At 56.8% G+C, this 19,245-nt stretch overlaps 1 protein-coding gene across 6 annotated transcripts in view; it reads right to left on the bottom strand.

The window, feature by feature from the left end:
* SEPTIN9 (septin 9) overlaps positions 1-19,245 on the bottom strand; it is a 211,500-nt gene that overhangs the window by 113,781 nt on the left and 78,474 nt on the right. Inside the window, exon 1 of one of the 6 annotated variants that reach the window (XM_003913502.5) lies at positions 11,438-12,072. The exons of 4 other annotated variants lie outside the window; for them this stretch is intronic. In XM_003913502.5, coding sequence (XP_003913551.1) covers positions 11,438-11,492 — 55 coding nt within the window. In that variant the 5' untranslated portion in view covers positions 11,493-12,072. Of the gene's footprint in view, positions 1-8,614; positions 9,088-11,437; positions 12,073-19,245 lie in introns of those variants that run through there. One more of the 6 variants, XM_003913504.5, reaches the window with a different exon arrangement.

Genomic DNA, 19,245 nt, shown 5'->3' with positions numbered 1-19,245 from the left:
ACGAGCCACCATGAACTTTTAAAAATAACATCTACTGCTTTTATCCTGACTGTAAAAGGAATTTAGGTACAAAGCTGAAAATTTGCAAAATGCAGGAAAACAAAGGGAAAAATCTATAAACCCACAACCCAGGTAACCTCCATCAATATTCTGACAAATGTCTTTCCACTCTTTACTGGGGAGTGTGTGTGTGTGTGTGTGTGTGTGTAAAACAGGTTCATACAGTGACAATGTTGGGTGCTTTTCTCCCTGTGCCGCTATGTGGCTGAGGTCCCTACACATGTTGGGCCCGTTCTCTCGATTCCTCTGTAGTCCTAATGTTCTGATTCCAGATATGTCACTCTCGGCTCGGACTGTTCAGGAGAATCATTTCTGGATCTTGCTAAACAATGGACTCTGCTGGTCCCCAACTCTTGGTGGTTCTGGTTCAGGAAGGCTGGGTGAGCCTGGGCACCCTGAAGTGTTTCTGGGGAGCTGCAGGTGTGAACCTCTGTCCTCCTGAAGACCCACAAGCCTCATTTCCCCCATCCCCTCCTCCCTCCCCCTGAGAATCCTACAAGAGGAAAGCCTCCATTTGGAGGCTGCTGGGGACTTGGAGTTGCCAGCTTATAGCCCCACCCTGCCCCCACCTCCCCGGGAGTTATCTAAGGACAATGTCCAGCCTCAGCCGCCAAGTCTCAGCTCTAGGGTCAGTCACACACTGAAGGACATGCAGAAGTAGCTGTGTGCTGGGCACTGCTGAGGACAAAGGCCTGAATGACGAGCGGGAACAAGGTCACAAGGTCCTAAAACCTGCCTGAGGTCCTACAGTCAGGGCCTTGGAAATCCATGATAAAAGCCAGTTTAACACCCTGCCATGGAACACAGGCAGGAGAGGGAGCAGCCCCCCGCCAGCCTCTTTGCCAATCACCCCGCTCCGGGTCACAGCCAGGGCAGCCGGCGCCTTCTTCCCGGCTCGACAGCCCTCGAGGGCAGGAGCTAGTTTGCCCATCATTGTCCCCTCTCCACTAGGGCCTGGCACCCTGCCTGGCACGTAGTAGAAGCCTAAGAAGGGTTCACTGTGTTCATCCTGCAATAGTCAATGTGTATGAGTGCTTACCATACCTGAAGTCAGTGATTTACTCTTGTCCCCATTTCACAGATGGGAAACCGAGGCACTGAGAGGCTGATGACTCCCCTACATTGCCATGTGGGCAAGGGCAAGGCCAGATGTGAACCGGCACGCTGGACCATCACGCTCTCTTCCTTCACACTCCACCCTGGGCCTGGGAAAGCTACCCTTGGAGATCCCCACGATGCAGACACCTCACTCAGCCCCTCCGTGCACCCTCTCCCACGCCTCCCAGCCGGCCTGCCAGGTAACACTGTTGTTCTGGTTTTGCAAACACGGACACTGAGTGGAAGAGCAGCCACGCTGAAGTGGGGCAAAGGCAGCCCCCGTCAAACCCCAGGGTCGGAACCCCCAGCCATCCCCACTCTCCAAGGACGAGTAGACAGAGATTTCCACTGGGCTCAGCCAGGGGCCAGGGAACAGGTCTCCGCAGTGGGGAGTGATGGAAGGATGCGGTGTGCACTGGGAGGACCCGGGCCGGCCTTCCAGTGCTGGAGCCTCGGCAGCCCAATCTACCTTGTTGGGCTCTTGGGGGGATTAAAAGAGACCTTGTATACAAAGTACCAGCCCAGGGCCTGGCACCTAGGAGGTGCTCAATTAAAGGAAATGGTTATGAAAAATAAGAAGAAGCAGCTCAGAGGAGGTGCCTGTGGGTAACGAGGGAACAGCTGGAAGGGCCTGGACTTGGGTCAGAGACAAAGAATGCAAGAAGGAGGGAAGGAGGGAGGGAGAGAAGGAGGGAGGGAGAGAAGGAGGGAGGGAGAGAGGGAGGGTAGGGCAGGCGACAGCTGGCTCCAGGGCAGCTGTGTGCAGGAGCCTGCTTCATCATTTAAATATTGGGAGAGATGTAAATATTTGAGTGAGGTCCTCCCAGCCTGGCCGTGCTCTGGCTACAGCCAGGGCTGGAGGAAGAGTTCCTCCCTCACCAGGGTCTCCGTTCTGTGCCCCCTACCCCAGCTGTCCCAAGATTCCATGTTTCCGGGCCAGGAGCAGGGGGCTGGGAGCAGCAACCAGACAGGGCAGGGGCGCTAGGGAGGGACCCCGCCTTTGCTTCCACCCTCCTTCCTCTGCACAGCACTGGGCCTGCAAAGGTGCGAATGAAGGATCTCCTCCCCCACCCGCCCCCAAGGGGCTCAGGCGGCCAAGGGTTTCTTTTGTAGTCTAGAAAAAAAGCAAAGCATCCCTTTCTGAGGTTTTCTGGTGGAGGCCCAGGGTTTAAAGCTCGCTGCTACAAACCTGCAGCCCCCTCTGCCCTTCCAACAGTGTCTCTCTCCCACCCGGGTTATTTCACAGCCGAGGTCCCTCCCAGCCCTCCAGGCCTCCTGGGGAGGAGGACGGATGCAGAGTCTGGATCTTGTGCACAGCAGGGCCCCTCCAATGTTGCAGTGCACCCCGCTTGGCTGGAAGAGCCTGTCTCATGCCATGACCTGTGCTGGCACCAACAGCCCTTTCCCCTACCTCCCACCTGAGTGCTGAGGGCAGCTGTGCCAGGCAGACAAACAGAGTCTTCCACACAAACTATGAGTCTGCAGAAATGGCAAGAGAAGGCCAGGCGCAGTGGCTCACACCTGTAATCCCAGCACTTTCAGAAGCCAAGGTGGGCAGACCACCTGAGGTCAGGAGTTCGAGACCAGCCTGGCCAACAGGATGAAACCCTGTCTCTACTAAAAATACAAAAACTTAGCTGGGTGTGGTGGTGGGTGCCTGGAGTCCCAGCTACTCAGAGGCTGAGGCAGGAGAATTACTTGAACCCAGGAGGCTGAGAATGCAGTGAGCTGAGATCGTGCCACTGCCCTGCAGCCTGGGCAACAAGAGCGAAACTCTGTCTCAAAAAAAAAGAAAAGAAAAGAAAAGAAAAGAAAAAAATGGCAAGAGAAGTTGGCCAGCATCACCTGCCTGGAAATCTGCCTGGCAAATTCCTACCCCAGTCTCTGGCTAGGAAGCCTTCCTCCAGGAAGCCCTCCTGTTCTACCCCTTCTCCTGAGCCCATGCCTAGACCCCCAGTGCCTGAAACAGAGCTGGCCCTTGGGGTACCCATGGACGGCTAAACAAATAAGCCAACTGCTTCTCCCACCCCCAACGACGCTCCTGGCCTGGCAGGGCATTCAGCAGTAACACTCGGCAAGTGGACACCAAGGAATACCCCTCACCGTGCAGTCCGCACTAGGGATTCCAGCCCTTCATTTTAAACCAAAGGAAAAAACCCAACCCCAGCAAACGTACAGAGCACTCCATTCCCTGACCTTTAATGGGGGGCAAGAGGCAGAGGACAGAGGAGAAGGCCGCCCCTCCAGGCCTGGTTTGGAGCCAGAAGGACTTGTATGCTCTTACTGTAGATAACATCGGTCTCTGGGGGACATAGGGCAGGGGCCTGGCCTGCCCCTCGCAGGGAAACTGCCCACCCACGTGGAAAGCAGGGCCAAGGGTCCCTGCTTGGACCTAGCTTCCTGCACATGGGGTGGGGGGTGGGGACAGAAGGAGATCCTGCCTGGACTGCATGGAAATCCACCAGACTGCTGGCTGCTGACATAGCAGGAGCAGAACCATCTCCATCTTCCAGGGCCCTGCCTGGGGGAGGGGAGAGGCTAGGTGGCTCTGTCCAGGCCACACTCCCCATGCCTGGGACTGCTCTCTTCCCACCAAAAAGAAAGATGAGACAGGTCCATCCTGAACCTCCTGGAGACAGGAAGGGGGTCTGTCTGGTGCCCAGGTGGCTCCCTCCCTCATGCCCAAGGGGTCCCACAAGGTGGTGCTAGGTCCCCCAGGCCCTGCCCCAGGGAACTGCTGCCTACAAGGTCCACAGGTAGAGCCAGCCAGGAATGCCCTTCATGCCACTGGCTATGGGTTGGAGGCTGCGAAACCAGGCACAGAATCAGAAAAGACCTGCCACAGGCTGCAAAGGGCTCCAGAGAGCTCCAGCCCCTCACAGGGGCAGTGCTGTGGAAGGGGTGAGAAGGAAAAGCCAGCTCCTGGGAACTGCCCATCCAGAGTCTACATAATACCTAGGTGGCACGAGATAATGCCCTACTCCCCACCCCACCCTTCCACCATCACCCAAGACCTGAGCCCCTGGGAGCACCCCGTGAAGACAGGGGGATGTGCGGTAACTGCCCCCCAACTTTATACCCGGAGGCTAACCTACACTCAGAAGACCCCTCTGAGGCCGTGGCCAGAGTTTGGGGCAGGGGAGGGGAAGCGGGTGGATGGGAAGGCCAAGGAGACTCCCAGGAAAGCCACTCCAAGTGTCTGCAAGGCTTCATCGCCCACATCCAAGGCACGGGCTCCTGGCTTTGAGGACACAGGAAATTCGATGCCATGTGGGAAGGAGGGCACTGCAATGTGTTTAAGGCCAGGCCCCTTGATTTTCCAGATATTGGACAAATGATGGTTTCCCCAGTTGGCCCAGAGATGCCAGGGGAGACGGAATGCCAAAGCCTGTAGGGGGAGATTCAGAAATTTCAGAGAAAGAAGACGGACAACGAAAAACAAAAAAATACAAGAAGCCAAGTAGAGTCTGAGCCCTGCATTCCCGGCCTCCCCCAAGGCCACAGGCAATCCCTGGAGACCTAGCTACAGGAGCAGTGGGGGCGGGCATGGGGGCGGGCATGGGGGCAGGCATGGGGGTGGGGGGTCTTGCTGTTTATGCTCCCAGCTGACATCGAGGTCATCTTCTTGTCCCTCTGTCTAAGTTTCTGGGCATTGGCAGGACTTTTAAAAACGACAACAAACTTGAAGTCTCTAGAACGTCTGCTGGCCCAGTCTAAACGGAGCCTTGGGGCTCTGCAGACCAAATTAAACAGCCTGAGCCCAGAAATGCCCCCAGGCGCCTGGGGGTGTCTAGGGGCCAACTGGTGGGTCTGTTTGGCTGGCGATATGACAAATCCTCCCACTTCTGTGACTGTGTTCCAGAGAGTTCCGGACCCTTTGGTCTCATAAGCAACTCAGAGCCTCCAAATTTGGGAAAAACCAAGAGGGCTTTGGAAAGAAAGCCAGTGTTTGACCATTTTTCCTCAGTGGCTTTGTCAAGGGAGAGCACAGGAACTTGGTTTTTGGCTGGGTTTCTGGGACGAAACAAAAAAAAAAAAGGCAGGGGGAGGAGAGGGTGGCGGAATTGCCTGGGGCTCCAGCCTAGGCTATACACCAAGGAGACTTCAGAGGAACAGGCCAGCCCCATCCCCAGCACGGTGAGGGAGGGGCATTTGGCTGGCTGGCAAAGGGAAGAGATGGCAATAGTGAGGCCCTGAATCCGGTGGCTAAGCCTCATCCCTGAATGTGACCTCCCCTGATGCCTGGGCATGCAAGAAATAGGAGGTGGAGAAAAGAGGAGGAGACCCTAGTTCTGCTCTCCTGGCACCAGGATATCAGGGAACAAAGAAAGGAGGAGGAGACCCTAGCTCTGCTCTCCTGGCACCAGGATATCAGGGGGCAGCTACCTCTCTCCCAACAGGCAGGCAGAGGCCACACGTCGCCAGGCTGAGAAGTCCCTGTGACTCCTACAGACAAGTGCACAATCTGCATATCTGCATTTCCCTGGGTGATGCCCGTCATGTGTGGCCACCAAGTACACTCTCCACCACCAAGACAGCCAACGAGACCAGGTGGCCACTGTGTACCAGGCACTGTGGTGACTGCCTGATACTGACCCCTGGGGACTCAGGCTCTGGTAGGTTTGTTTTTCCAGGCACCCAGTCCCCCCTCTACCTGCTGACACCCCGGGCCCAGTGTGGGGGTGTAGGGGTGCTCAGTGGATGGGTCCACAGGCTGGGCGAGCAGCAGGCAGCCTTGGCCCGTCAGCCCTTGGTCTCACCACTGGACAAGATGAGACTGTTCCAGCTGCCTGCCCAGCTCTGCACCACACTCACCTGGGCCCTTGCAGAGACCTGCTGGGAGAGAATGTCCAGAGCAGTGGACAGCACTCCCTGCGACACACACCCTGCCACAACCGCTTTTCAGGGAAAGGCCAGCCTGCAGAGCCGAAAGCAGGCTGCCAGCACCCCCGCTGTCCTCCAGCAAGTGCTCACCTCACTGTCAGCGCTTGGCCCTGCAGATGGGCATATGGTCCACCCATCTGTGACACTCCGGGGTGGGGGTGGGGGTAGAGGGTGACAGGGAAGACCAGGACAACCTCCCAGTAAGAGGAACCTGCAGCCAACATGACTCCAGCCTCCAGAGTGTCAGCCTGGCAGGAAAAGAGGGGTCCCATGGCTGCACCGGGAGCCTGGGTATCTGTTGGGCTCAGAGCGACCCCCAGGCAGGCCCTACAGGCACTGGTGTCTGCCGTGCTTTCCATAATTAGTGGTGACCGCGCTGTCCAGCCTCATTCACACAGTGGCATCACACAGGCTCTTGCCTGAGACCTCCCATCCCCAGACCTGTATGTTTAAGCATCCAAACCTACTGTCCTTTGCAAATGCCCCCTTTTCCCACCCAGATGCGACACCAGCAGTGACACCCACCACACCCCTAGGTGGCCGGCCCCGTGCTCAGCACCACGGGCTGCATCTCACTGAGTCCCCCAGCAACCCTCGAAGACAGCTGTTTCTAACCCCACTGTGCAGGCAGGGAAGCGGGCAAAGACACTGAAGAAATCTGAGCCGCCCAGCTTTCCCATGGCAGAGGGAGGGCAGCCTGGGCATCCCTACACTTCCGCACCCCTCACTCCTCCAAAGCACTGCCCCTCTGGATGCAAACTCTGTCCACTAGCCCCATTCAAAACCTTCCTGGACAGCCACAGCCTGCAGAAATCGATTCCAGCCTGCGGTCACCCAGTCACTGCAGGGTCCCGGCGTTTACCTCCATCTGCCTCTTCCCGGACATCCAGCCCAGGTAACCCACAGCCCAGCTGCAAGGCTGATCACGGCGCATCTGCTGCCTGGTGCTGTGTCCGCCCCCCTCTAAATGAACCAGCTTGCAGTCAGGACAGCTGGTCTGTCTGGCCCTGGCTCTGAACTCAAAGAGCATCAAAACAGCGCTGCCAGGGGTTGTGGGACCCGTGCAAGAGGCCTGCCCCCGCTCCCCGTGGCTCCTGCCTCCTGCCTCCCACCACAAAAGCTCAAACTGCAGGGAGGCAGTATTCACAGGAGGCCTTGAGTCTTGGCTGAAAGGCAGGATTCATCACGCAAGAGGCCTACAGGCATTAATTAGGGACACGTCTGCACCTATTACCAAGCAACGGGGCCTTTCTCTAGGGAGGAAAGAGGCACCTGAATCCAGCCAGGGCCAGCTCCCACATCCCGGAGGTGTCGGGACTCTCAAGCAAGAAGGCACGTCCACATGGCCCTTCCCACCCAGAAGCCCGTCCCACAGCCTGCTCTGCCTCCAGGACACAGCTCTGGGGGTCCTCCCGGGGCGACAGTGGGGACTCGGGAGAAGCTCGGATGCCACACAGCTCTGGGATCTCAGCACGTGGGTCCTGGGCCAGATTGTTTCAACAAACATCAAGGACTTTTGGATTTTTTCTCAGTGTGCAAATCTGGTTACAGCAAACACCGCTGAGCAATGCAGGCCAACAGCTGGCACTTGGAAAGGCTTTTGTTACACAAAGACCCAAGTTGTAATCGTGTTTGCGATAACAGACTTGGCCTGAATTCACGAAAGTACATGCCGTCCGCCAGCCCCGTGCCTCCACCAACCAGAAGGGAGAAAGAGGAAAGGGTCATCCCTCTTGTCACCCTATTACGGGCAGTGGCGGGTGCTGCAGTCGTCTGGAGGCCCATTTGTACAGTGGAAAAGTGGAAAATAAGACTCTAAAAATCTCATCGGCAAAATACAAAACATTCTCCTTGCTGCTACATAGGGGCCTTCACAGAGCCCTAAGACCTCGAAGCCCGGAGACCTGTCCTGAAGCGGGAGCAAAGGCGGGATGCGGGAAGTTTGAGTCCACGGAAGACACTGACACCCTCTCCATTCCTGAGAACGCTGAGCCTGACGGACGCCGCTAGGACAGCAGAAGGACTGAATCCCCGTGCAACTCATGGGCGAGGGAGCATAACGCCATGGTGCCCTCTGTCCCCAAGACGGGAGGGATGGGGAAGGCCCTGGGCAAAGGGGACAGGCAGGGAAGGAAAAGGTGAAGTGAAAGGTGCTCCCCAGGGAGGGGCTAGATGTGCCCAGGACATGGGACATGGGCAGAATTTTAACTCCCAGCACACACACAGGCCCACGGACGGCTTCCCGTCTACCTGCTTCTTGGGGGTGTGCTGTGCCAGCCTGGGCACCTACCCCTTTCCCCATGCCAGGTCACTTGCCCTCTACCCTGCATACTGCCACTAGTTCTAAACCTCCTACAGGATTCCAGGCCTAGACGTCTGCTCAATTGGAAAACTGCTCCCAGAGACGCCATGGCTCAGAGCTCATCCTGCTTTGGGGGTGGCCCCTGGAGTCTCCACCCCTCAGCAACCCACATGGTGACAGGCACCCACATCCGTTGGCTTCAGGAACCGTGGGGCCACCATCCCAGTGCTGCGAGGAGCTGGCAGTTTCCTCCCCACCCTTTCAGCCTACCTTGCAGGAACCAAGACACCAGGTGAGCCGCCCCAGGAAAGAGACCTGTGCTCCCGATGCACGGCTCCTGCGCCCATTCCCGGCTACTCCAGATGCTTCCGTGGACCAGCTGCACTCCCAGCGGGCATGCCTGGCCCTCCGCAGCCTGGCCCATCTGATCTTCACAGGCAGGCCCCTCCTTATGCCCCAGCTCCCCTCTCCAGCCAGCTCATTCCGGCCTCCCCCACTGCTGCCAGCTGCTGCTGGCCAGAAGGCTCTCCTTCCTCTCGAAACCCAATTCCTACTCTCCCTCAAGGTCCGCCTCCTCCATACTGACTTCTCCCCTGCTAGCTAGTGGCGACCTTTCTCCACCCTGATTTGGAAGCTGCCTGTTTGTATCACCCCTGGCTGGGCTGAATCATACTCTCTCCTCCACCTCCTCCAATCATACCTTCCCCATGTCCATCTATCCACCCAAGGTTGTCCATCTCCTGTATACACACCCCCACCCCCCAACTATACTCCAGGTTCCTTGGGCACCAGGGAGGGTCAACTTTCCATACCCCAGGTCAGCCCCCATGCACACGCACACTCATGCACACACACACACTCTCTCACACCCATCCACTTGGGCCACCTGATGGCTCTAAGACCAGAATTCCCAGCAAAACCATTCAGGGTACACAAGAGGGAGACTGACACACACAGGGAACCAGCAGATCAAGGCCCCACCCCCAGAGACTGAGAAACCTTCCCCCAGAGCCAAAGGATTGTCAACTGCTGCACCAGGATGGTCTCAATGAGCCCATTGTCTTGGACTAAATTACAGGGTCACGAAACTGGCTTGGGAGGCAGCCGTAGAAGCAGCTGCAGATGGAGGTGCATGGGGGCGAGGGTGGAGTTATACCCAGAGACTCGAGGCAGGGGCACTAACAACTTTCGTGGTACAAATGGTGACAGCTGTACAACCAACACAACCCCAAACCCTGGCCTCCCCTCCCGCCACAGGGCTCCCATTGAGCCCCGAGAGTTCTTCCCCAGAAATCCCACCAGAGACCCAGCACTTCCGGTTAGGAACTGAGAGCAGAGACCTCGATCCCGCAGGCAGGAGGAGAGGCCCGCAGAACACAGGGCCTCTCTCCATAAGGGCTCACTGGAAAGTGGTCAGACCGGCTAAGTCGTGCCACTTGGACATTTGGGACAAGGGAGGCCCCTGGAGGAGCGATTGCAGGGAAGAGTTGCAAAGAGGCAGGGGCAGGGAGGCCACATTCACTCGGGGCCTGCAGGAGGCTCAACGGAACACAGTGGACCTAGGGAGACCCCGGTATGAGCATGTGCCCAAAGATGTCCAGATGCGGGGGTGTGGCGGTGGAGGGGAGGCGGGAACAGCAAACCCTCCCAGCTCTGCAGACCCAGACCTCCCCTCCCTCTAGGAAGCATGGATGCAAAGGGCTAGAGCCTGAAAAAGTGCTTCCACCACTAAGCTGACAAAGTAGGTATGATGTTTCCAGCTCACACTCTGCACAGCGCAAGCGGCCACTGGATCACAACCCCCTCCCGTCCTTCGCCGCCCCACACCCTCCTCAGGCCCAGCCCTGAAGAACAGCCACTGGCACTCTGCTTGGCATCCAGCCAAGGTTCTGGTCCCCCAGGAGGCCCCGCCTCCCCCACCCAGATGGGGCTGACCCCAGGTGGGCCGCGTGGGCAGCTGGGCTCAGGACACCCAGATGCCAGCCCTGGTTCTGGCCATGGAGCGGTGAGGACCTCAGGCTGGTCACGTCCCAGCTTGGCCTGACACCTGGACAGTTGCTCATTTCAACAGACTTTCTCCCTCCCGGCCCACCAGAGGGCTCTGCCCAAGTCGGCGTAGGAGCCCCTCAGAGGGGCGGGGGCTCCAGGTCCTGGCAAAGGCAGGCCCGCCCCTCAGAAGCCCTGCCCCAGAGCGCTGGAGACCATTGTGTGAGCTTCCCCTCTGCCTGCCGTATTTACTCCCGAGGACGCAGGACGCAGAGCCCCAGCACCGGGAGTCACGAGGACGCAGGAAAGCGCACGCACTCACAGGCTCAGGGACGCGGACGCCAGACCCGGGCTTGGACGGAGCAGCCCCGCAAGTCCCAACATACTTTGTAAACCCCGAAGACGAGAGAGCCAAAATGCGCTCTCTGCCCGCACGCAGGCCCCTTCTGCCCCCCATAGCCCGATTCTGGGAGGCGGATGAGGATGTCCCCCAGGCCTGGAAATGGGCCATAGGACATCCCACTCTGGACCCTGCCATGGCCTGGACTGTGTCCGTTCGGTGCTCCCGGCCCACGGGCTGCACAAATTGGCGGCCCCAAAACTGGCGGCGTGGGGGAGGGGAGGGCTGTCCGCCCGAGCAGGACGCGGCTGTCCACTCGGTCGGAGGTGAGGAACGACCTCCCTATCCTGTTGCCGGGTCCAAGCGGGGCCCGAGAGCCGCCGGGGAGAGTCGAAGGGAGGGGGCCGATGGATTTCCCAGAGTGAAACTGTGCGCCCTGGAGAGTTCTGAGGCAGCCCCGCGAGCCCTCGAGGAGGTTGCTGTCGCTCGGCAAACACAAACAACAATAAAAGGAAGGAAACCCAGGCGGCAGTGCGCAGAACAAGCGCAGGGTCCTGTGAGGGCGCGCGGGGTCCCCGCGGGTCCCCCAACAGGGTCCCCCACGTAGGCGACGCGGGTACAGGGCCAGGGGCGAGCAGCGCTCTCGACAGGAGGGCGCCTGGATTGGGGGTCCCGCCTGCCCTCGGCGCACCTCCGTCCCGCGCCAGGCCCACCCGTAGGGTTCTCTCCAGCACTCTCGCGGCCGCAGCAGCCAGCCCAGCACCCACCTTCGAAGTCCGAAATGATCCCGTCCAGCTGCGCGTTGACTGCAGGGTCCGACATGGTGGCTGGTGGGCAGCGGGTCGCGCGGAGGGCAGCTGCGAGGAAGCGCCCCCAGCGGGGCCCGGGCCCTGCGCGCTGGCTGGGGCGCCGCGCCCGCGCTCCTGCAGTGCAGAGCTCGCTGCCGGAGGAGCCCCTTGGCCCCCAGGCTCAGCTGAATGAATGGGGGAGGAAGGCGGGCGCCGGCCCCTCCCCGCGCTCTGCGCCCCCGCCCCGCCCCCGCCTCCCGGGCGGATCAGGTTCCCGCACCCGCGCCGGCCTCCCAGTCTCGCACTGGCTGCTCCGCCCGCCTGTCAAGGCCGGGCCTGGGGGGCTGGGGCCCGAGCAGCCGCTGGGGGACAGTCCTGGGCACACGACCGGAGCGCCCCCCTTCTCCCCGCCTGGCCCGCGCCCAGGGGACGGCGAGAGACGCGGCCTCGGCCCCTCCCCCCAGGCGCCCCGCTGCGGCCAGATGTGGGCGGATGTGGAGGCCGGGCTGTGGCGAGGGGGGCGGGCGCCCAGAGGGGAAGAGATTCCTCCCCTTCCCCGGGCGCAGGGTCCTTCTGCAGGAGGCTGTATTTGGGCAGCCAAACAAAGTTCGCTGTCACCGCCGCCGCCGCCGCCGCCGCTGCGCCTGCAAGGGTTAAGCGGCGGCGCACGCGGCTGGCAGGCAGGATCCCAGCCTGTGGGCTCAAGAGCCGAGGGGCTCAGGGCGAACACGCGAGTCCCATGGCACCAGCGAGAGGCCACCAACTCCCACCCACCGAGGGCACCCCTGCAGCTAACACCCCCACCATGACCACCACCCCGGGGGCCACTGCTGCACCCTCGTGGGTGGGCCCTGGAGAAGGCACTGTCCGGGAGAAGGGGCACAGGGCGGGGATGGAACACGGCTGTCAGAGAAGCCAGGCACAGGCGCCGCCTCCCTCCACAATAAGGGCCTCCTGAGAGCAGGAAGTAGACCTAGTCAGGAGCAGAGGTTTCTGAAGGTGTGAAGGAAGGAGCTAGGCAGTGAGTGAGCAGAAAGGGAGCTGCCCCCGGGGCTTCTCCCTCCCGTCTGGGCCCTAACCTGAAGCCTAGCCTTCCCTCCAGGCCAGCGTCTCTACCATTAAACTGTATTACCCACAAGGCAGGCAGGGCCGAGTGGCTGGGGTAGACCTGGGGACCTGGGTTAGACACAGAACTTGAGAAGCAACAGGCTCTCATCCTCAAGAAGGGCCCTCCAGGTGTGTCACCTACAACAGAGAGAGGCGCTTCTTCCACTCGCCTTGGAAAGCCAGAAACCCTCTTCTGCATGCTCTTCCTGCCACCCCGTCCCTTAGACCCTCAGCCTCTGCCCAGAGTCAGGGGCCATGTGAGAATTCACAGCACAGAACAACACCCCCACCCCGCAGCAGCAGGCGCAAACGCTACAACTGCGCTCCAGTCCCTTGAGTGTGTGGCCTCGGAGTGCCTGAGAGCTCATCCTGGGTCTAGGGTCGCTCGCTGCGCGCTTGCACCTCCCCACCCACTCTGAAATATCCCAAATGTGCAGGAGTGCTGAGACTCCCCAGCCATTCTGGAGAGGTGGGGCGCGGGGTGGGGGGGGTTCTCTTGCGGAAAATGTTCTAGGTTTGGGTGGCTTTTTAAGTAGATGAAATCAAGTCCTTCCTTTTTAAGAAAAGCAGTCACTCCCTCCCTCATGCTTTGGATATTTTGAACTATTTTCAACCAAGTGAGTTTGTGGACATGGGAACTGCAAAACCACAGACATTTCAGATGCGTGCACACCCTCGTCTGCCTGGGAGCCCGGGTTTCAGAAATGGAGCCGTTGCTGCCATTAATAGCACCCCGTATCTTCCATGCCAGGCCAGGGTATTTCTTGTCTGAACTCCAGCACCTGGGCCTATCGGATAGTCCAGCCCCTACTGGGTCATCTGTCCACGCCGCATTTGGGGATTTGGGGGTCCAGTACCTAAGAAACTCAGTCCAACAACACAGCCCCCTGGGAAGATGCCAGGTCCGGCACAACAGCCATCCTAAGCCACAGCATTATTCTCTCGTGTTTTTCTAAAAAGCACCTGGTGAGTGTGGACACACCCATGCAATTGTTCTCTCCCAGGGCTGGCATGGAGTTCCACCAGATTAGCACATGGTCAGCCAATTGTACATTCTCCGTCTCCACGCACAGTGCAGCAAACATATTTAGTTCCCTGGGGAGCCCCGCCAGGGTGCACGCCTCACCAAAATGGGAACCCAAGGGACAATGGCAGGAGGGCAGCCAGAAAGTGCCGGTGCCTGCATGACTGTGCTCAGAGCCCACCGGCTCCAGCCCCAGCCCCAGCCCCAGCCCCTGCCCCTTCAATGTAATCACTCAGAGCCACATGACCAGGCCTAGAAACCTCCAGGTAAAGAGGTTCCCCAAGCTCTGTCAGGAAACCCAAATCGAGGCTTGGCCTCACTCCCAGCCAGGAAGTTCACCCTCATATCTAACCAACTGCTCTAATTGTACATCATTTATTTCCTTTTTTTCCCCTGTCCTCAGAGGAGATGGGAAACAGCTGGGCACCACCCTTCAAGTCATAATTACCTTTTCCAAATTCGAGGACAATCCAGTTGCTCCTTGGCCTTCTCTTTCTCAGCCTAAATCATCTTTCTCTAGCCCTTTAATCATATCCCGGGCTGTCCTTTGATCATAGCTAAGGGCTGGGTCCAGTCTGAGGCTCCAGGATTTTAATGAGGCCTGATTGCTACAGGGTAGTGAAGAGGCCCCCACCCCTCTTTCCTAGGGCCTCGGGGCCTAGACACACAGTCCCAGAAGGGGCACTGGGCAGAGAGGATGCACGTCGGCAGCAGAGAGGAAACTGAGCTGAAATTTGGCAAGAACAAAAGAACTATAAAGGCCTATGCATCCAGCAAGGTGCATTCTTCCAAGGTCACAAGAGAAGGCAAGACCGACTGCAGCCCTGGCCAAAGGGACCGCCCACGTCTTCAGTGCACAAACAGACCTATAGTGGGCTGAATGATGATCCCCCCAAAACAAAGATCTGCCCACCTGGAACCTCAAATGTGACCTGATTCTGTTTAAGGGTTTCTGCAGAAAGAATTCAGGCAAGGATCTCAAAATAAGATCATCCTGGATTAAGGTGGGCCGTAAATTCAATGCTATGTCCTTCTAAGAGACAGAAAAGAAAGTACAGACACAGAAAAAGGCCTTGTGAAGACAGAGGCAGAGACTGGAGTGATGCAGCCGCAGCCCAAGGAACACCTGGGGCCATCAGAAGCTGGAAGAGGCAGGGAAAAGTTTTCCCCTGGAGCCTTCAGAGGACGCTGGCCCTGCTGACACCTTGATTTCAGACTTCTGGCCTCCAGAACTGTGAGAGGACACGTTCCCGTTGCCATAAGCCACCCCGTTTTGACAGTTGTTACAGCGGCCAGGAGAAACTAATGCCTTAGTTCCCATCTGCATCATGCCTTGAGGTCAAAGCTTCATACAGCAAAGACGTCTAAGCAATCACAAACCTCCTGTGGGTAGCCCACCCGTCCGGCAAGTCACTGTCCCGAGGGAAGGGAGATGGGGACAGGCAAGAGAGCCATAGGAAGCCCCTGCGGGCCTTTCTGGAAACGGGAAGGAGCAGGTCTGGAGAGAAACCCCACGGGTCAGGCCCCCGAGAAATAAAGCTTGCAAAGCGTGGGAACGGAGTGGGGAGGAAATCCACGAGGAAGCAGCCTTTGGCGCACACATCCATATCTGTGACCGCCCTCCAGGCACAGCCTCCATGGAGAAGCTCCGCTGGCAGGGAAGCGATGAAGCAAAAGGGGCTCGGGGAGCGGAGGAAGGTGGGGGGCTCTCTCCCAGCAACAACAAGGCTCCAGACGGGATACCCCATTAGGTGGCGGGCTGTGTCCTCACAGACAGAGACTTCCCAAGGGCAGGGCCCAGACGGTCTTGTCTCTGTGTGGCCTGACACAAAGTAGGCCTCCCTGAGCTGCCGAGCCCTGGGTCCATCAGTGGCAGGGCCTTCCACAGCCCCTCAAGTTCCCACAGCCCCTCATCTTAGGAAACGGCACTACCACCCACCTAGTTGGTCAAGCGAAGTCTCTGGGCACCATTGTTGACTCCTCTCTTTCCCTCACCCTCAGTATCCAAACCATGGTGCGTTTCTACCTCCAGTCTATCTGCGAATCAGTCTAAGCCTCCCTCCTCCAGGGGGGTGCCAGCTAACAGTCAACAACTGGCCACCTGAGACCTGCAAAAGCAACAACACTCGATTTCAATTTCCCGATTTGTAGCACTTGCCTATTCCTGCGGTGTCAGTATTTCTGCCTTGGCCAATTTCTTACTTTTCTTTTCTTTTTTTTTTTTTTTTTTTTTTTGATACAGAGTCTTGCTCTGTCACCCAGTCTGGAATGCAGTCGGGCAATCTCGGTTCACTGCAAACTCCGCCTCCCAGGTTCAAGTGATTCTCCTGCCTCAGCCTCCCAAGTAGCTGGGACAACAGGCACCTGCCACCACTCCTGGCTAATTTTTGTATTTTTAGTAGAGATGGGGATTCACCATGTTGGCCAGGTTGGGTTCGAACTCCTGACCTCAGGTGATCTGCCTGCCTTGGCCTCCCAAAGTGCTGGGATTACAGGCATGAGCCATCGTGCCCAGCCGGCCAATTTCAAGTTATTCGTATAACATTATTGGAGGTGAGACTGGGAAGAGATATTTAGTTACCACCAGTATAGTGCTTCCATCATACAAATACAGCCTCAAGAACATAACTGCAACAGGACAGACAATAGTTAAATGTTGCAAAAAACCTAAGAGGTGATGAAAGGTGTGTATTTATTATCTTTTGTTTTAAATATAATCACTTATAAGTAATTTTTTAATTTTTTGCTTAATTTTTCTTCATAACTTGTAATTTAATTCATATTGTATAAATCTATCATTTTTCTAATAAAGCAATATGTTTTTCTAATAGAGCAATGCATTTTTACTATGATAAAATATATGTAATATAAAATTTACCATTTTAGGCCAGTCATCATGGCTCACACCTGTAATCCCAGCACTTTGGAAGGCTGAGGTGGGAGGATCACCTGAGGTCAGGAGTTCGAGACCAGCCTGGCCAACATGGTAAAACCCCGTCTCTGCTAAAACCCCGTCTCTCCAAAAATCAGCCAGGCGTGGTGGCAAATGCCTATAATCCCAGCTATCTGGGAGGCTGAGGCACGAGAATCGCTTGAACCCAGGAGGCGGAGGTTGCACTGAGCCAAGATCACGTCACTGCACTCCAGCCTGGGTGACAGGGCAAGACTCTGTCTAAAAAACAACAACAACAAAATATTTACCATTTTAACCATGTTTAAGTTTACATGTCCAGTGACATTAAGTACATTCACATTGTACACCCATCAACACCATCCACCTCCAAAACTTTCTCCAACTTCCCAAACTGAAATTGTGTCCCCATTAAACAGTAACTCCCCATCCTTCCTTCTTCCCCTGGCTGCTGGCAACCACCATTCCAGTTTCTCTATGAATTTGACTTCATGTAAGTGAAATCACACAACATTTGTCCTTGTGAGACAGGCTTACTGAGCACGAGGTCTTCAAGGTTCATTATTCAAGGTTCACATGTAGTATATGACAGAATTCCATTCTTTCTGAAGGCTGAATGATATTCCACTGTGTGTACACACACTTTGTACCTCCATTGCTTCCACATTTGAGCAATTGAGAATAAAGCTGCTACAAACATGAGTGTGTAAACATTTGTTCAAGTCCTTGCTTTTATTATTATTATTATTATTATTATTATTATTATTTTAGACGGTCTCACTCTGTCGCCCAGGCTGGAATGCAGTGGAGTGATCTCGGCTCACTGCAACCTCCATCTCCTGTGTTGGAGCAATTCTCCTGCCTCAGCCTCCCGAGTAGCTGGGATTACAGGCACCAACTACCATGCCTGGCTAATTTTTGTTTTTTAGTAGAGATAGGGTTTCACAGTGTTGGCCAGGGTAGTCTCGAACTCCTGGCCTCAAGTGATCCATCCTCCTCGGCCTCCCAAAGTGCTGGGATTACAGACGTGAGCCACCGCGCCCAGCTGTCACTTTAGTCTTAAACATCACAGCAACTCTCTCAGTGTTCCGTGAGACCCCTTGAGACAGTGGCTTTAGGGACTCCACACACACCTGTTCACTCCTGTGCAATGACAAAGTGCAGTTTTCTTTGCAGAATGGCAGAGTCAGGAGACTCCTGATGGGGCATGAACCCAAAGGGGCAGAGGAGACGTTCAGAACACACATGGACTCTTCATGTGCGTTCTGCCAGCCACCAGGCAGACCTGCCCCAGCCTCGACGTGCCCAGGATCATGGACAGTGCGTGGTTTCCACCAAGGCCAAGCCCCTGGAACCCCTTCTCCCTTTACATCAGCTGTACTGGGAGCAGCTACCAGGCTGTGGACCACTAAGTCTCTTTCAGGCTACCTGAGTTTGAATTTCCCCATTCAGCCTGACTGTGACCCGGTATGCGGCTACCACAACCCATCACACCCTCTGCCTGGCCGATTCAATGCAACCATAAGGTTTCACTCAAAGAAGCACATGACCAATCTGTTCCCCAGACTTCCCAGTGATCCCCCCAGCCTGCTTTGTGCAGAACATTTACAGCAAAACCTGACCACAGCGGCCTGAGCTCTTATCTCCAAGGCAGGGGACTTTTTAAACAAAGTATTAGTGTTCTAAATTCATGCTCTCCCAAGGAGGCTCCTGGCCTTCAGCACAGCAAACAGTCTGCTCCATGGCTCCCCGGTCCCCACCCCCACCTCATCCGAGCTACCCACTCCAGCACTTGGGACTGAATCAGCTTGGAGTTCCCCAGCCCTGCTGCCTGCTGGCTCTGATGATAGGACCAGAGAGTGCAGCACTGCCTGGACCTCCTGTTGCTACATTTTACTGCAATAATATCCAACCTGATGGAACCCTGGGAGCAAGTGGTGGGGGCGGGGGGGGGGGGGGTGGTGGTCAGGGGCTGCACACACAGAGGACAGAAGGACTGAAGGACTGGGTGGGAATTATGACCCCTCCAAGATGATCCCTCACCATCAGAACCCTGGCTGTGCCTCCTGAACAGTGTTTGTTTATTTGCACATCCGGTGAGCTTTTCGATTAGCAAATTCAGATGCCTGGGAGCCCACCAGTGGCTCTGCTGAGGTATAACCCAGACATGATGGCTCATGTCTTCTTCCTGATCATTCTCTCTTCACACAGTCCCGTGACCAGAGGGTTCCTCCTACTCCTGTTCCTACTCCAGCCCCACAAGACGGTCTTGAAATGGCTCAAGTCTCCAACTTCCTAGCACTGTCTGAGAATGGAGTACAGAAATGAGATGGGGACACAGTATCCCATGGACACCAGTGATGGAAAAAAACCCTCTGACCCTTCCGGGAGCTCTGCAAAGTCACACTCGGGGACAAGAAGGAGTGGCCAGCCTGGCACCGACCCAGCCTCAAAGCAGCCAGTGACTAAGGCACACAGCTGGTACCTCCTCACCCCCAGGGTGCCAGGAGGCTTGGCTAGAACATGTGCCAGCCAAGAGAAACAGGCTGTCCCTGGGGCCTTGGTGTCCTGGCCTCCCTACTGTTTTTCTCAAGGAGGCACCCTGCTCTGTGGGGTCTGAGGCTGGAGGCAACTTGCCACCAATGCAGTGCAGGGACGACGGCTGAGTCACCAGCCTGCCCTAGTTCCACGTCAGCAGGAACAACAGGGACTCAAGCACAGAAGAAAGCATTTATTTTTAAAGTC

The sequence above is a fragment of the Papio anubis genome, chromosome 17 (assembly GCF_008728515.1).
Source record: "Papio anubis isolate 15944 chromosome 17, Panubis1.0, whole genome shotgun sequence".
NCBI classification, from domain to species: Eukaryota; Metazoa; Chordata; class Mammalia; order Primates; family Cercopithecidae; genus Papio; species Papio anubis.
This window is presented reverse-complemented; position numbering and strand designations above follow the sequence as displayed.